General features: G+C 38.5%; 1 protein-coding gene and 1 long non-coding RNA gene across 14 annotated transcripts in view; one reads left to right on the top strand and one right to left on the bottom strand.

Moving 5' to 3' along the window:
• The window catches only part of CTNND2 (catenin delta 2), a 693,808-nt gene that overhangs the window by 108,906 nt on the left and 566,240 nt on the right, over nucleotides 1-18,662 (top strand). For 10 of the 13 annotated variants that reach the window (XR_015289263.1, XM_086897815.1, XM_086897796.1 and 7 more), the window contains exon 2: nucleotides 15,810-15,943. Coding sequence is in view for 11 of the 13 variants with exons in the window: in XM_086897815.1 (XP_086753941.1) it covers nucleotides 15,810-15,943 (134 nt within the window). In the remaining 2 variants the exon portion in view is untranslated. Of the gene's footprint in view, nucleotides 1-11,708; nucleotides 12,232-15,809; nucleotides 15,944-18,662 lie in introns of those variants that run through there. The other 3 variants (XM_086897820.1, XM_086897805.1, XM_086897846.1) reach the window with 2 other exon arrangements.
• On the bottom strand, nucleotides 1,733-12,210 carry LOC147655605 (uncharacterized). The gene is made up of 2 exons (XR_015289281.1): nucleotides 11,583-12,210; nucleotides 1,733-3,729 (listed from the first exon to the last, which is right to left on the bottom strand). It is a non-coding gene; the product is annotated as an uncharacterized LOC147655605 (long non-coding RNA).

The following is an 18,662-nucleotide window of genomic DNA, read 5'->3' as shown; positions in this document are numbered from 1 at the left end:
TTCAAAGACTGCCTGCAGCTGAACAATGAAAGCAATACCAGATCAGCTTCATATAGAATGTATCACAGGGTTTTAGGTGTAGGACAGGAAAGAGCCATCTTTGTTGTTAAGATTTGTCTTTTATGAGCAACACTCTAATAAGCATTAAGTCTAGTGGATTAATTAGAATGACTGTTCTTTTGGGGTTGTACATTCAAACATCTCTGGGAAGTTCCAACACCCCTATTAAAAGAAATAGGTAATCATGAGTACAGCCAGTGAAGAGCTGTTTCTAACCTTGTACTGTCACTGTGTTTAGTATTTTCATTCAGTAAATCTTGCATATGTTTGCTGATCATAAGTTAATTCTTTTCTTCTTAAACTATTTTAGAATGCTTCTGTAATTATTTTAGAGAGATCATGAACTTCTAGTTACCTTAGCTTTGAGTCACTTTTAATCTCTTGGCTTCTCATAGCTGGCTTTATTACAGACAAGTAAACTTCCAGTGGATTTTTTTTTTCCTGTGCATGTTTGGACTAACAAACCCCAAGTATCTTATCAAATAACAGTATCAAATAACTTATGAATAATCCTTGTGAATAATTTATTTTGAAGTCAGAAAATATCTTCATATGTTAAATTCTGTGCTTGATTGACAATACTGAATTCAGTAGAGATCTGCATATAATTCTTTTTGTGATATTTTTTCTAGTCTTTTTGTAATTTGTACAGTCCTTAGGCCAGTGAATATTCATTTGCAGTTGAAGGCTTTAGATGTTCCTATAGCACAAATAATTATTTTGCTGCTGTGCCCTGTAGAACAGAAATGCTTCCAGAGATTCCACTTTCTTAAGAGACTTTTTTATAATGCAAATGAAAAAAGATACTGTCCAGAAATACAAGTCTTGGAAATGCCCAAACAGTTAAAGACAGGGGGAGTGTGTGTGCTTAATTACAAGACAGCTACTTGGATAGAGTATTTCAACCCAAACAGTGAGCTCATGAAAGTGTAAGTGGCTCAAAATAGGATCTTAAAATGAGAAGTGCTAAACACTCCTAGCACTTCCTGCAACCAGAAAGAAAATTGTGAAACTTCCTCACCAGCATTACATAATGGAATTCCACCAGAACTGCTTTTAAAAATTGCTTCCAGAAAATTTGATTTCCTGCTGTTGCTGACTACTTTCCTAGAAGCTGTGATGTCTCAGGTCAGCATTGCTCACCTTCCCTCTCTTCACCAGCTTCATTTCAGGAAGCAGCTCTCCTCATCTTAATCAAGGGAGGGGAAAGGTAGAAGAGGCATAGGGACGAGTGGCACCTTCTTTCCTGACATCCTGCCCACATCCTTGGCCTCCTCCCCAGTGTCATGGAATGCATCTCTGGCAGTATATTCCTGAACACAACATTTGGTTAACTTGTGCAAACGTTTTTATGGTAAAGAAATTTAATTTTATGTGTAATTTGACAGGATGAACATGTAATTAGAATCACAGATACAACTGAGATTCTGTGGATATAAGTAGATTAAAGTTTGCTGTATATACGTTCAAACTATGTATGTAGGAAGTTAAAATTAGGTAATATCAGCAATCAAAATTTGCGCTGGAAAATGTGTGTAAATTAAAGCAATTGTGTGAATGTCTTACCATGTGCATGTATCTGCTTTGAGTGGATGTAGCTGCCATTCCAACTAGACCAGTGGAATTCAGTGCTGTCTAAAATCAATCTCACAATGAAGATGAGAGACAACGATTATTACACAGCTCCAGTTTAATCCAGCAAGGCAATTTTACAGATTTACACATTGTAGTAATTTGGCTTTAATAATGTTGAAGACTTGGACAATAGTGCATGTTTGAAAATAATATTCTGAAAAGAAAGAAAGATTAAAAGAAGTTGATCTGCATGAAGACTGGGATATATTCTTAATCCAGGAGATTGTTTAAGGAAAAAAAAAAGGAGTGATGTATCTTTGTAGGGCTACACAAATGGTGTACTATAAAATTCAAGTATACATAAGTCACAGGTGATTTTCAATTCTGTGCAACTAGCTGGTTTAAACCCAAGTCACTGAGGTGAGAGCTGACTTACTTCCTATGCTACAACTGCAGCAACAACTTCCTCCCTGCCACTGCAACTTTATTATTGTTTCTGATATTTTAGCATAGCCTTTAATAATGGGCCCATTATTTAGGAGCCAAATTTTGTACTGTTTTACTGTTTGTTTGTACTGTTATGTGCTCTTGACAAGTCCTGTGAAAGTAAACTGGCCCTAATAAAAGACAGTGATATGATAATATTGTACAAGAAGGCCACAGTTTTTGGCTTTTAAAGAAAACTATTGCTAGTTCACCTGCCCATACTTGTAGGTTCCAAAAAATTTTAATCATAATTAAACACCAATTTATGTTGCTATGTTATCTTAGCTATTTATCCTGACTGAAAAAGGATAGAGTATCTCTGTTCTGGGAGAGTTTGTGGTTCTTCAAGCTGCACATCCCTGGCAGTGAAACAAGGAATTTGATTCAGGTTCCGATAGTGCTGTAGGACCATTGCTTTGGGTGAGTTATCGTGAAACTTTACTGTTTTATGAATCACTTGATTAGTCTGTTGATGTCATGTGAGGTTTCTTTTCACTTGTGGTCTTGTAGGCAAAATGGCCATGGATAAACAAGACATGATGTACATTCTTCACAAATACAGTTCAAACCATCAGTCTGAGCCTCCTTCCTGCTAAAGTTTAGTCAGACTGTGTTTAGATAAAATTTATTTTTAAGCAACAGCAAATCCTTAACTGCTTCTTGTCTTCTATCTCTTAGCAACAAAAATATTTGAATGAACAATTTCTGCACTTAGAATGACAGACTGTTAAGGGTTGGAATGGACCTTAAAGATCATCTATTCCCAATGCCCCTCCCACTGGACCAAAATGCTCAAGGCCTTATCCAACCTAGCTTTGAACACTGCTAGGGTTGAGATATCCACAAGCTTCTTGGACAGCCTGTTCCAATGTCTCACCATCCTTATAGTAAAGAATTTCTTCCTAATGTCTAGCCTGAAATTCCCCTCTTTCCATCTGAACCCATTACCCCTTGTCCTACTACAGGCAGGGTCTCACAACAGCAGAGTAGAGGGACAAAATCATCTCCCTTGACGTGCTGGCCAAGCTCCTTTTGATGCAACCCAGGCTTCCATTTGCTTTCTGGGCTGTGAGTGCACACTACTGGATTATGTTGGTATTATGGTATACCAACCATCAGCCTAGTCCTTCTCCACAGGGCTGCTCTCAAACACTTCTCTGCCCAGCCTGTTGGTGTGCCTGGGATTACCATGACCCTGGTGTAGAAACTTGCACTTGCCTTTGTTGATCCTCATGATGCTTGCACTGGACCATCTTCCCACCCTGTCAAGGTTCCTCTGGATGGCATCCCTTCTCTCCCTGTGTCTAACACAACACCCAGCCTGGTGTTGTACTTGCTGAGGGTACACTCAGTCCTACTGTCCATGTCACCAACAAAGGTGCTGAACAGTATCAGCCCTAGTACCAACCTCTGAGTGACACCATTGGTCACTGGTCTCATCTTGTACAATGAGAGAGACCACAGCCCTTTGTCATCCAGACAGTTCAATATCAACCAACTGGTTCATCCATCAAATCCATGTCTCTCCAATTCTGGGACAAGAATGTCATGCAGGACAGTGTCAAGCACTTTGAGTAAGTCCAGGGGGATGATGTTAGTTGCTCTGCCCTGTAAAACAACAGTAAAACAATTGCCTCTGAGAGAATTATACAGAGGTTTAGATTTGTTCATACCTTTCCCCCCTCGATTTTTACTACTATTTAACAGATTATCTGGCATAATGTATAGAAAAAGGGAAGACTTAACATAGCCAGTCTATTATAAGCCTTGCAAGTGATGTGTTCTTAACCAATATATTTAAAGAATGCGCTCAACATATGTGTATGATAAAAACACTGTAAATTGATACCCTTTTAGTGTGACAGAATGAAGGCTGAAACTGCTAGACTAATTACAATTTTACACAACTTAAAAATACATATTTTTATTCTTTTCTGTCAATAAGCTATCTCCTGGATAGTATAATTTTTGTCTAGAAAGAAAGTCAAACAGAAGACACATACTGTGAAGGGACCCTGGGTTTAACTATGAGTGGGTTAGTAATTTCCGAACTTTCAGACAAACTGTGAAGAAAGTGTAGTTGTCATCACATTCTTATAAAAATGGTCATTGTTGATTTAAGTGTATTTCAGTTAAATCCAAACTTTCAAACTTGGTTTGGGTATGTAAAGTATACTTATTAGAAAATGATCCATTAATGCAAGGACTTCTGCCTCTTCTTTCTGGCAGGCAAAGATCTAGAAACAGTTTTCTACTCTATTGAATTTTTTTTTCTGACTGTGTTTATAATGGACTTTATTAGTTGATGTTTCAGCAGAAATTTCTGTCAGTATTTATTTCTATGAAAATCCATATTTCATGCTTGGGAGCACATAAAATATTCCACTATATACAGTTCAGAAAAATGGCTAGGATTGTACTGATAGAATTTCTGGTTTGTTTTCTCCATTAAATTGTACATACTGTCATATAGATCAAAGAAGTTTGACTCTTGGGAGAGCTGAATTCAACTCTGATGCCCTTTAGATTTCTACTGTATCTTTGGTGAGATACTTTGCCTCTTTGTAACTCTATAGCCTTTTATGCAATTATAAGTGTCACATGATTTTGATATTCCATCAGAGAGATTATTTGGTCCAGGGGAAAATCTAGGCAGGTTAGTGCAATGGTTGCTTCACACCTCTTTTCTGCAGGGGTGACAGTGAAGTGAAGGAAAGAATGCAGGTGGGTCAGCACAGTGTTTCAAGCTGGACTGTGTGCTGACCTGGTGTGGAGTCATGGGGTCTCCGAGAGCACTCTCTGGTGCTTTGGGTCCTCTGCATGTTGGTGAAGTGTTCCCTAATCTAGCTGTAAAGTCATGAAGTTCTCACCTCTCACTTTTGTACTCTGGTTTACTGCAATATTAAATAGGACTAGGCAGGGAATATCACATTGGTATTGAGTCCTTTCAGATCTTGATCTTTTCTGATTTGCATTTGCACTGCTCACATTCTGTTCCAGATACAGAGTCTTTTCACTTTTTGATGATCATTAGGCAGTTTGCATAGTTTGGCTACCTGCTCAGCACACAAAACCAATTCTCTTTTTCAGGGCCCGTGGCTGACTATATTTCATCTGCTTTTGCCTCCAGAGTAAAGAGCTGTTTACCATTTACTGGCTTATGCTAACAGCTATCCTGTCTGGACATAAATCATGCTAATTGCTACAGAGAGTGAAGAAAAAACCCTAAATTCTGGGGGTTTTTTTTGTCCCAACTTTCTTGGTCATGAAGTCTGTTCAGGGAGTTTCCCATTCTGCAGTGTTTTTGGGGATGCCCTAGACTCTCAAAATATTGTAAAGAATTTATGAAGCCAAAAGATCAAAATAATGGATGACAAAAATTCATGTGGAAAAACTTAAAATTATGCATATATGAGGAACAAGAGTAATATGACATCCCAGCTTCACACAGGAGCTTTGATTTGGGATTTGCTACTTTTTGTGGGGCTCAGGCTGTTTAAGAAAAGGAGTGAGGAGATCAAAACCTACAGTTCCCATTAGGAGTACAGCACTCTTCAGGAAAATACTCAAGAAATGTTTGATTGTCATGCTCATCTTTGGCTGGGGGAGGTCTGTCCAGATGTTTATAAAAGCAGATGTCCTTACCTCAGCAGATCCCTACTTCACCATGCAGTGAACAAGTGAGGAGATTTTTTGCTCATCTGCCAACCCCTATTTTAAGGAGTACAGCCATGGAAAGAAACCCCCAGTTATTGTTGTCTTGGATCCCTAGTGGAGCCCTACTTGCCAAACTTTGTGTCTCTGAAGGTCAGTCTGGAAGTACATTGCAGAGTGTTGTAGTGGGGCTTGGAAGAATGCATTCTCTGTCTAACTCTAATATAAGGGAGAAATGTGAGGCAAAGCGGATCTGTGCAATTCAGTATGATATATGTAAGTAAGCTCCTTAACTGCAGGAATTAGTGAGGAAGTAGATTAGTCTTGAGATTAGACCAATATCAGAACTGTCTAGCCTCCCTCAGGTACAGAGCCATGAGAGACATGAAGAGTAGTCAGCATGAATCAGCCTGCAATTTAAATTTAAAGAAGTAATAATAAAGAATTTACTTTGGCAAGAACCTTAGTGAATTATTTGCCTCAGATTTATAGGGCTGTGCTTTTGCCTTGCTATTTTTGTTCTTTGTAATGAACATGTGTCCTCAGGTGTTTCTGCCATTGACCCCATCTCTTTCATTACAAACTTCTTTTTCCTCTTATTACTGTTGGTGGTGTTGAGAGGAATTACTCAGTCATGGTGTGGTTAGGGTTTGACTCCCACCAGCAGATAAGCCTTCACCCACTTGTTCGGTAACCCACTATAGCAGGATGGGGAAGAGAACTGGACAGGCACAAGTGAGGAAAAATCCTCTAGTGAGTCAAGATAAAGACAACTTAATAAGTAAAAGGGAAAAGAAAGTAACAAATGATGCAAAAGCACTCACCACCATCAGACTGATGCCCTGTCAGACCCCAAGCAACAGCTACTTTGGATAAACTGGCTCCAGTTTATATGCTAAGAATGACATTGTATGGTATGGAGTATTCCTTTGCTCTGTTGGGGTCAGCTGTCCTGGTTGTGTCCCCTCCCTGCCTTGCTGAGGGGCAGAGTGAGAAGCAGAGAAGGCTCAATTCTGTGCAAACACTATTCAGCAGTAGCTGAAATGCTGTTTTTTAATCACAGTATTATCGTATGAGCTTCTATAAAGAAAATTAACTCCATTCCATGTGAAAGTGAGCAAAACACGTCACTTAATTTTTCAGTTCACCCTGAGGCAATAAATGACCAATTTAATGAAAAAGAAAAACAACCAAAAAAAAGTACCCTCCATATTATATTAGTATCACCTACTCCTATGGTGTCTAAATAATACAATATTTTAAAAATTCATTGTAAGGACTGTTTCTGGCTTTTGTTTGTAGATGTGCATTTTGCTCTCTATGCTTGAGGATATTGGCATTGTCACTGAAGTAAGAACTCCTATTCCCTCAGTAACAGCAGCAAACAATATCCTCTCATTGGATTCCATGAATGAAACAAATTTGCTTGATTTATGAATACATTTTTCAGCAAAACTAAAATCAATTTTTGTAAATCCTCGTGCTGAGTTGTCTAAAATAGTGAGAGAAGGATGAATTTTTATGCTGGTTTATCTATGTGATTGTATTACTAAATCCAACTGAAATGTCTTCCAAAGAATTTTAGGAGGTTGCTCAGTTCTCAGATGGTACAGGCTAGCTGGTTAGAGTAAATCCTTACAGATTAGGATGGTGGTTTCACCATCCTAATGGAAGAATGGAAAGCCTAAGAAAGAAGCAGCATGTGGTTTATCTGTTCTGATTAATCACGTGTTCAGTTCCTATAATATATTGACCGAGATGGGGGCTGGGGGCAGCGAACTGACACAGTTCTGGCTTTGTGGTTTGGGTCTGATCTTTAAGTCTTCATGCACTGGTTAGCAGTGGTTCTGGCTCTGAACAGCCAGAACCACTAAACACAATAAACAACAAAATATTAGACTGGCTTTGCCTTTTTTCAAGGTCCTTTGGACCAAATGCTGTACCTTTTTTCTCTTAAGTACTTTTTGAGTTATTCTGCTAAAATAATTGGAAATGGTTTAGAATTTTTGTTTCATTTTAAGGAGGCAGGCTGTGTAAGTAATTCAAAGTACCTGAAACGTAATCATTACAGCAAAAAGTAAAATTGCCTTGCTTTATTGCATAATACTTGAGCAAAAGAATACTTAACAGGATTATATTGAACTAAAAAGTTTGGAATCATTGCAGATGATCTAAGTGCTAGTCAAGACTTCAGGATTCATATGACTTCCAGTGTTCCTACACAGGTTAATGTAGATAGTGGCAGGAAAATATTTGATACAACCTGTGGAGGCCTCAGGCTATTGTGCATGTAAGATCCTTAATTTTGCTTCCTCTTTGAAGAGCAGGAAAATGGAGATATTTTAATCAAGACTCAGAACAGAAGTAGAGAGTTCCCGAGGAAAAAACTTTTTTCTCTTGTGTTATAGTCTTCGGAATGTTTCAGGAAAGGCCTTTTTGAGTCAGGCATCTGTGTAAGAGAAGGAATTTTTAGGTATTTCATATTTATTTCAAACTTTAGAATAGGCTAAGTCAAGGAAAATCTTGGAGGAAGTTTCCCAGTATAGCTTCTCTTCTGTCAGGTTTTAGAATAGAGTTGTCTTTATCCTTTACCGTGACAGTAAGGATCTTTTATATCTTGTACCACACTTCTGCAAAGAGTATGCAGGAAAAAAAAGAGAAATTTTATGATTTAACAAATCTGAATGCCAACTTCGCCTAAATTTTAAGTCAGAGAATTCTTTTTCACACCCTTAGAGGCCCTAAATACTTATACAGTACAGTTGAAATAACTGACTGCAACAAGCTGAAGTCACAAAAGAAGACAAAAGCCAAGCTCATCTGTCTTAGTGAGCTGGAAGATTGATGAGTCTATGGGAAAAGAACAATCCCAGAAAGAAAACAGAGCCTTTGCTCTTTGGAAAGCCCTTGTGATGGCTTAGCTAGAATAAGAAGAGTGCTGACTGATCCCACATATCCCTGATGCCTAACTGAGCCTAAGCCTTTCCAAAGGCTTTAAGATATCATGTCTCCTTTAATTAATATGTTTTCTTGCCTTGGTAATTTCAACATAGGAGATATATACTTTAGGATGTTGTGATAACTACTTAGGCAATCAGAAGACATTTTCGCCTTCAAGCTATTTGGCAGGTTCTGGCAGTTTTTTCTTATCTTACTGTTGACTCAAGAGATTATCAACCTGTTTTTAAGAACACTTACCCAGACGCAAATTGTACCAGACTTGTCAGATAAGATAGGACAGTAACAGAAATCTGCAATTTCAAAGGGTTTTTGTGCAGGAGGAGGGAGGGCCCATATTTATAGACTCTCTACCCTGTTTCCCTGTCACACAACTGAAGGATTCAGATTCATTGCAGAAAATTTCAGTGCAGCATTAGTAGGTATGTGTCTTGCTGTCTAGAGCCAATGTTATCTCAGCCTTCACTCATCTCCGTAGATTGAGATTACTGAAGAGATAATGGGTCATTTTTCTACTGAAAGTGATTCCTTGCATTTCTAAATTCTTAAGCAGAGCCAATTTCTAATTCTTCCAGTTGGAATCTTATTCCAAAAGTCTAATGTAAACATATTTGTTAGTCTACCCATCATATGTGATAATATTTGAATTGACTTTACAATACATAATAGTGAGAATTACTAGTTTGGGTATTTTTTCCCGACCGTATCTGCACCTAATATACCTTGTGAATATACAATATATATAATTTGCAAGAATGACCAGGCCAATTTAATTCTGTGTCATTCTGACTCATCATTTATATCCACTGGATTCTTAGCTTATCAGAATGACTCAGTGGACATCATAAAAGCTTGTGGGTTTCATGTTCATAGATATGATGCCAAATCTATGTCTTTTGTGTTATTGGCTTTTTTTTGAGTTTGTTTGTTTGTTTGTTTGTTTGTTTTGGGTTTTTTTTGCTTCTCACAGTTGTTAGAAGGTGGTATGTTGGAACTGTTGACAACTGTAGTCTTTTAAATAGCAAATGTTGTTTGTATATGGAGGGAGAAATAGAGATTCCAAGTGGAAATTGTGCAAATATTGTGTAGAACATTGGGGTAATTTACATATTTATATTTTAATTACAAATAAGTAGAAACTGGATCAACATTAGCCCTTCTGACATTAGTTTAGATATCATAAATAGTAAATTTAAGTGTAAGAATAGTTTTATGTAAAAAGAAAAAAAAAATAAAAAAAAAATTATTTTCATTTTATGGTAAGTCCCCATATTTTTGAAACAATAGAAAAAAGGTAGGAGAAATTCTAATAGGAACAATAGAAATGCCTACTACTAAATGCTAGTCATGCAGTAATCTCTACACAGCTAAGGTAGAGGAAAGGAAGCAAAAAGTTTTTCTTGATGCATAATTGCATATTGGATTATTTGAAGTGACTGATTCTTATCCAAGGCTACTTCAGTATCATTTGTTGCTTTTCAGATGAGCACAGTAACATGCCAGATTTGATTACTGTTCAGTAAGACAGCATGACTTACACTTTTATAATGAATGCTCTCACTGATTAATGGTTCATTGTACAGGAAGAACTCACTGCTGAGTACATGTTTCTTATTGCAATAAATTTTTATAAAAGAAAGATATTTGGATTTTCTGATTCCCATTATTTGAAAATTGCAGTTGCCAGTGTAGCAACTGACTTGGCTTTTGCTGTAGATTCTCAGACATTGTGGAGCTGGTTAATTTGGTTCGGGTTTTTTTAACCTATATGCACTTTCTACCCATGAAAGGGTGATAAAATGTTAGACTGTATAAACAGCATTAATAAAGTGAATTTTGGAAGAATTTCAATCTAATATTTAAAACTGAAAGTCTGCCTCTTTAAGCAACATTCCCTCCTTTGAGATTGATGCTGCATCTTCAGTTCTAGATTTTTTTTTCTGTGAATGAAGCTTGGTTATTTCTGATGTAGAGGAGAAGAATAAGATCACTGAAAGGCACATGTAAGTACCCCATCTGAGAAAGAACAGAAGGAGTGGCAACATCTAAATAGAGAACTATGCCACCAAATTGCTTTCATCAATGACATCTTCATGGCTACATTTCTTTAGTTTCCTGTTTAGTAAATCTCTGCCCATAACCTATGCAAAATGTGTGTGCAAAATTAAACTTTTAAGTGAAACCTCAACATCTGGCATTGCCGTTTTCATATGCATTTTTAAATCCTATTAATATTTTGTTTTATCTAAGGATTTATTTATGGTGTAGAATGCACTGCTGTATCTGAGTTCAGCCTGAACATACTTCTGCAGTTTGACCTTGGAACTAGCTATGATGGTTGTGTTACCTCAGATGAGGCATGAAATCCTCCTGTTATGAAGGATGTCTGCCATCCAGCATCTACTGCCAACCCAAGGGTCACAGAAGGAATGTGGTCTTGCCATCTTTTATTTTCCAGTTCTGAGTGTAATGCTATTACTGTTGCCAGATGTTTGTGTCATCTAGTCATAAAAATCTGGATCACAGAGGTACAAACTGATGGTCCTCTGAGATCATCGAGTCCAACCGTTAACCTAGCACTGTGAGTCCACCACTAAACCATGTCCTTAAGCACCACATCTACACGTGTTTTAAAGACTTCCAGGGAGGATGACTACGGTTCCCTGGGCAGCCTGTTCCAATGCTTGACAATCCTTTTGGTAGAGAAATTCCTGCTAATATTCAGTCTAAACCTCTCCTGGCACAGCTTGAGGCTGTTTCCTCTTGTTTTATCAAGTGGTATTTGGGAGAAGACACCAACCTTAACCTCATTTCAGGTGGTTAGGGTTGGTAGAATTATAAGGTCTCACCTGAGCCTTCTTTTCTCCAGGGTAAATAATCCCAGCTCCCTCAGCTACTCTGGACTCACTCCAGCCCCTCAATGTCCTTCTTGCTGTGAGGGGTCCAGAACAGAACACAGGATTTGTAGTGCCTTCACCACTGCCCAGTACAGGGTGACAATCACTTCCCAGGTCCTACTGGCCACACTATTGCTGATACAGGCCAGGATTCCGTTTGCTTTCTTGGACACCTGGGCACACGTGGATCATGTCTGGATGGCTTCCAGGTCCATTTCTGCTGGGCAGCTTTCTGCTGGGCTTCTTCCTCATATTATCCCTGTTCCAACGTGGGGCGTTCCCAGTGGCCGCAGGGAAAGCCCAGCCCGGCCGGGGTCTCTCCCTGGCCGCAGGCCCATCCTTGCCGGGTCTCTACAGGCCCCGGCCCCGCTCCCGCTGTCCCCCCGGGTCTCGCAGGGCTGTTTGTGGCTCGGTTCCCCTGGCTCAGCCCTGGCTGCCGGGCAGCGTTTTGCCCTCCCTTGGCCAGGCTTTCCCCGGGGCTCTCGCCCGCCCGCCCGTGGCTGAGAGGCTCAGCCGGGCCCAGCCCTAGGGCCGCTGCAGCCGCCGGCACCGCCTGAGGCCGGGCCGGGCAGCCCCGGCCGCTCCGCAGAGCCAACACCCGGTAGGGAGAGGATGGTCTTGTTTGGATTTACAGGGTTGTCGGATATTTTTCGTTAAATTGAGATAAAGTTTTAAGATGCTCTTAGAAGGACAGGAAAAAAAAAATTAAAGGGTCAAACTCTAGACAGGATTTTGCCAGCACTTTGGAGTACGGGAATCCATGGATTATTTATGTCTGACTTTCCAGTATGTTCCCAAAAGGCTGGTAGTGTTTTCCCTGTTCATCTGTCTATGATCGTCTAAGATTTTAATTTGTTTCTCTCAGGAGTGTGTATATGCTCTGACTTATAGAATTTAATGCATATTTTTGTGGCACAGATAGAAAATAGTGTTGCTATTGTGGAAATTAAATGTGGCCAATTTGCTGATAGTAGTTTCTCAGCTATGGTGTACTCTGTTAAGATGCTTAACTTTTATTTTTCTTCTTGTACTCCCTCTAATTTTCCCTTCGTTTCTGGTGCAAAGTTCCCAGAAGTGTGGGTTAAAAGCCTATCAGCCAACTTACTTTATGATGAAAAACGAAAATAATTGGGAAGGGAAGCCAGAGAAGGTGGTCATTATGATTATGTGGGAAAATGCTTTTCTGAAGACAACTGATGGAATTATTAGGTTTTTTTGTGCCCATGCTGAACAGTGGAGGAAACAGGGAGATTAAATGTATATTAAACAGCAAAGCAGATTTTCTACTGGTAAGGCCAGTGGAGCCTGGTGCAAAAGGAAGTGGCTAAGAGAGGCTGCAGTGAGAGAGGCTTCAGTGGAGGAGCTTGAGTTGAGGACTGGTTCTGTATGTTAAATATATGGAATTACAGGAAAATATCTGCCTCGTCTAGAGATTTGGTAGTGGGCTAGGGGTGCAGAGGCTCATTTCAACCATTTATTTTGTAATTCTACAGTACTAGCAGTTTTAAGTCCCACTGAAACCTCAGAATGCCCAGCTTCTTATGCTGAAGACTGAGCTAAATTAAAAGTTCATCTCTGAACAGATGTGCAAATGTGAGCGCTTGCTGTGTTGGTGTTTATTGTTGAAGCACTGTTCCATATTGTTGAATCATATACATATATTTTAATCTAACTACCTTCAGTACAGTAGTGTCTCTGTTGGTTGTGAAAATTTGTTTTGTGTTTCCTTTCTGTGTGGTATTTCTCATACAAATTTAAGTAATGAAGAAATAACAGTTAGAGTCTATAATGTTAACAGTTCAGCTGGATATCACAGAGCTGTAGATCCAGGGATACTGGCCTACTAAGTGCTGTTGGCTGCAATCTTTCCGCTTGAAGAACTGTAGTAGTAAACTGAAGTCATGATAGATGTTAGAAATTACATTCTCTGTCCAGAAATATTTTAATAGGGGCAAAACCCACTCTTTTTTGATGTCAGGGACATTTATTTTGATTTCTCTGCTTCTAGATGAAGAAGAAGTGTAGCATGCCTTTTTTATTTTTTTTTCTTCCCTCCTCTTTTGATATCTGTATTTTTTTTAAAAACCAAACAAAAATTATGGAAACATGCAATGGTTGCAGAATGTTAGCTACTGTCTAGATATTGAGCCTATTTGAAGCAAGTACAATTTATGACAGTAGTTAATCTTCTAATCAGATTTTTTTTCCCATTTAAACTGATGCTTACTAATGTCGATTACTAAAGCAGTTGTTGAAGTGTTTTTTATTGAAAACAAAGTTTTAAAAACTTATAGCCTAAAAATTAAACTTTACTGAGACTGAATATAGCCCTAAAAGAAGTTAACAAGAGTATCAGGCATTTGCTGCCTGTGTCTCATATTTTGAACTCATATAAGCTGTTGTTGTACCAGTAGCATTTTTTTGGTCACAGAGGGGCTTCCTGGTTGGCCATGCAACCTTACAGTCCCTCTCAAATACACTTCACATATTTTCGAGTATTTGTGCTAGGGCAAACATTTTGTGTAGTTCTGGACTCCCAGTCTCGTTTATTTAGCTGGGTTTTACCTCCTCGGGCGAGTGTTTATGAAACAGCTGATTCAGCAGAGCCTCCCCGCCGGGGGGCAGGGGTCAGGCAGCCGTGGGGGAGCGTGGGGATGAGCTGAGCAGACAAAGGGGCTTTTCCCAGAGAGCTTCCTCACCACTGCAGGGAAAGCAGAATGCAGCAGGGGAGCTACTCTCAGACAGTGTGCCTGAAAACATTTCGCCAGGCGACTCATTCACAGCTCTGGTGTTTCTTCCCAGCCCAGTGCAGTCTTGGGATGCAATTCTTTGAGCCTCATGCTGCTGTAGTTTTGTAGTTTTGTCTTGCATATGTATGCCAGTGTCTTGAGCTTCAGGAAGATTTGGAAAAATGCTACCCTGCTGGACTAACTGTGTCTTCTTGGGTAGCCCTGTGGCTTCAGAGACAAAGCTTTATAGAAAGTCATCTTCCCTTTTAGAACTCTAATTTCTAATGGCAGACTGATGCAGAGATGCTTGGTCTGGGTGTTGAATTTTATACTTGCTTTTACCAACTACCCTTTCCTACTGTTTTCAGTCTTCTCACTTTTTTCAGAAAAAGCTCTATTACTATATATTTTAGTAGAATAGAGCCAAGGTAGGAGTTTTGCTTCTGATGCAAGTGGTGACTGTTCTGAATATCCCCACTGCTCTTTAGAAGGCCCATGCAGCTGGCAGCTTGTGGGCCACTTCTCTTGCACAGAATAATTTTGGCCAGGTCCTACATGAACATGATTTTATCCTGTCATGCCTGTGCATAATCATGCAAGTTGCATCTCCACTCCTTTACTTCTGGAATGTGGCACATGTCTGCCTCTGGAGATGTGCCTATAGGGACATTTAAACAGAGATACCACACTATAGCTTAGCCTTTGGAAAGATAAATCGTTCCACAGTCACACCAGTTTTGCCCTCTGAAAAGAAATTCTAGAAATGCCTTCAAATGCTAAGATTCTTCTTTTTCTTTTGGTGGTTTTGTTTTGTTTGTTTGTTTGTTTTTTCTGGTAAGAGGTCTCAAAACTGGCTTAAGAACAGGTGTGCTGTTTTTCATAAAAATACTCAGATAAAATGTTGTCAAAATCATCTTCTGGACTAGAAGAAAGAGTGTGAAAGTTGCCTAGGTTTAAAATATAATAATTATTAAATAAGCGTGTGTTAGCAAGTAAACACTAGATTATATTTCTCTCATGTATCATTTGTTGATTTTCTGCTTGAAAAGCATTTAATGATTCATTACTTTCATGATACTATAGTTTTATGCTGCATACTCCCACTGGAATACTATACAAAAATCAAAGCTATAAATTATTTGAATCCTCTCAAATGTACTGACAGTAACTATTTCAAAATAAGATAAATTAATATTTTATTATTAAAATTATTTTAATATTAAATGTTAATATTAATTAATATTAAATAATAAATATGGACGATAAAGAGATTTTTTTCTTAATTCAGAAATTATGTTTTAAGTAAGTGGTATATTGTTCAGTACAGAACAGAAGCCTATTCTATAATTTTTACCATAAATGAGTGTTATTATTCTTATATGTAAATGAGTCTGATATTTATCAGGTTTATGATAACAAACCCATTGTTTTATTTTTCCATAAACTGCAGAAACTATGCCTGTTCCAGACCAGCCCTCGTCTTCTGACAAGACAAGTTCCCTTAGTCCTGTGTTGAACACATCCAATGGCGATGGCTCTGAAACTGAGACAACCTCTGCCATTCTAGCTTCAGTCAAAGAACAGGTAGGCAAGTGTAGCCTGGAAAAGAATACTATGATTTACTGGTTTGTTTTTTCTTACAGATGTTTCGTAGCTGGTACCTGAATAATTTAGTTCACAAATGCATATTGCATAGAATGATAATCATTTCTTCATGTCTGAGTATATTTCTGTAAGCTTTCCTATGACAAATTTAATATAATTTAATTGCTCATTTTATTCTCCACTTTCAGTCTTTACTGTGGATGGTGGTTTTCCAATATGTCTCCTTTTATTGTTGTCAGTCTGCATGTGGAGTTACAGTATGGCATGGAAGAGTTATAGACAAATGAATTGTGGAGAAGATGTGTTATTGTAGAATTTTTAAGGGATTAGTAAGAGCCCTAGGGTTTTAAAATTTATATACCAGGTTGTTTTGGTTTTATGTAAAACCTGATGTGAGATTATTTCAGGGCATAACTGGGTATAGATAGAGGCACTCAGTTTTGGATGATTAAAACCAAAATATTAGAAATTTTCATGGAAAAAAGGCCTTCTGTGTGATGGTCTGCTTGATGGTAATAAGACAGGTTTGGGAATTTAATGTAAATTTTTGTGGGCTGTGTGTCAGAGATTTTGCTTTCACTGCCTTTTTATACATTAGGAGATGGTTAATATTTCAGTTAATGCAAACAACTGGTCTATTTTTCTACCTCCTTTGGCTCAACAGCATCAGTTGCATGAATTCCAAAGAGAGACATTAAAATCAGCTGCTTTTAGGCAGCTTTCTCCTTGCTGAAGGTGTCTAAATTGGCTCTTCCTTTATCAAGTACTGATCTTTCCCTGCCAAAGGCATTCGCTGGTTCTTTAAATTAAGGTATGCATTCAGCTTATGATATCTCTCAGCACTGGACTAATAGCTCTTGAGTGGTCGAGATTTTATAAAAATTATGACATCACTCTTTGCTGGTTTTATTGCTGTATGTCAGTTCTGTCTTTTGGGTGTTAGAGGCTAGTTATATTTTCTGTTCTGAAAAGAGGAGTGCAAAAAATAAACATTATAATGTGGAGTTTTGTCTTGAGATTTATGGCAGTCATTGGAATTGAAAATTACCTATGGTTTAGATGATTGTATTCTCTTCCATGTCAATAATATTTCTTGGGCATGTATCACTGTTTCAGCCTGTGTCACTGCATTATTTTGTAGAAAAATATCTGCCTTGCTTTTTGACTCTCTGATGGTGAAAGGGTGTACAGGAAGGTTACACAGATAGAAGATATATTTGTATGTTGGAATGTGAATCACAGTATAGAATAGTGACAAGAACTGTTGCAGTCAGCAACCTCAGGATCTCATCCAGGGAAGCAGCAGGATTCTGGGGACCAGCATGTAACACCAACGAGACGGGCTCCCGGTTCATGAAACCATTTATTCAGCATGGGAACAAAGTCAGGTCCAGAACAGAGAGCCCTGAACAGAGGCACAGCAGGGGTTTTTGAGGGACAGAACTCTTAAGGGTCCCCACCTTTGAGGGTGGAGTTCAGGGTCAGGGACCAGTAGAAGCACACCAAGGGAGAACCCTCCAGGGACTCAAACTCAATCAGAGCACCTGGGCTGCCCTTCACAAGGGGTTTGGGGGTGGGACAATTAACTCTTTGTCTCCCCTGTGGCACGTCGCCGCAAAGAACTTCTCTGTTGTTTGGTGTTGTGATGTCACTAGTTTATACCTGGTTATGTGTTTTACAAACAAACCTCCCATCCCTGTAAATCAATTAATGGACTACCAGAGGGAATTGCTGCTAAATCCACTAGATGAAAAGGATTTCAAGTGGTAATATACTAGGAAAATTATTTCTAATTCCTGTGAACCACAGCAGAAAGTAGCCTGTAATAAAGTAGTTCTGCATTCACTTATCAGCAAGAACAGCCTAGACAGCTAAACTAAGGTACTGTTGACTAAAAAGGTAATGTCTTGAACTATTGTGATACAAGGTACCAAAATTTAACAAGTGTTCTCTTAAGGAAACTTGTTTCTTGACAGGTATCTCTAGTCAGACCAATCTTGAATCTGGAAGACTGTACTAAGCTCAAAAACAAGCCATAAAAATAAAATAATAATAACAACAACAATGATAATGGTAATAATAATAAACCACATTAAAAAAACCAAAAAAAACCTGCTTTCGGACTTTTTCTTTTCCCCACAAGATTGTGTGTTTTGACACACTTCCATTATTTAATGTTCTGTTGGAAAAATGCTAGGAAATGCCACAATCCTGTACTTCAGACAGATGAGAGACATTGCACTGATCCTCTGTTATGAGAGTTAATTTATTTAAGTTTCTAACTGATAGTCCAAATGGGTAGCCACCTTCTTTTTAGAAGAAGGAAAGACTTATCTGTCTGGTATGTGATTTTGCTCTATAAGCTCTTTGACTGTAGCCAAAAATATAACTAAACATTCAAAAGTACTGCTAATGTAGAGAAATTAAGGCATTTTTCAACGTATCAGTCATAATTAAGGTGGTTTTCAGCAAATCAAGTATATTAAATTTTCTGTGCTGATACTGTGCTTTGAAAGGTTTCCTTGCATTTTTTCTCTTGGAATACTTGCGGTAACTTCATGTGTTACTTCTCATAAATAGAACATTGTCATTGAGGAATGGCAACAGAGTAAACTGTGGGATCTATGATACTGAAAAATGTAAAAGGTGTTTTCAGTCTTTGAAGAGGGCAGGATACATGAAAGGCACAGAGATGTAC

The sequence above is a fragment of the Cyanistes caeruleus genome, chromosome 1, assembly GCF_971803275.1.
Source record: "Cyanistes caeruleus chromosome 1, bCyaCae1.hap1.1, whole genome shotgun sequence".
Taxonomy (NCBI): domain Eukaryota; kingdom Metazoa; phylum Chordata; class Aves; order Passeriformes; family Paridae; genus Cyanistes; species Cyanistes caeruleus.
The sequence above is the reverse complement of the archived record's forward strand: the minus strand, read 5'-3'. Positions and strand labels throughout refer to the sequence as shown.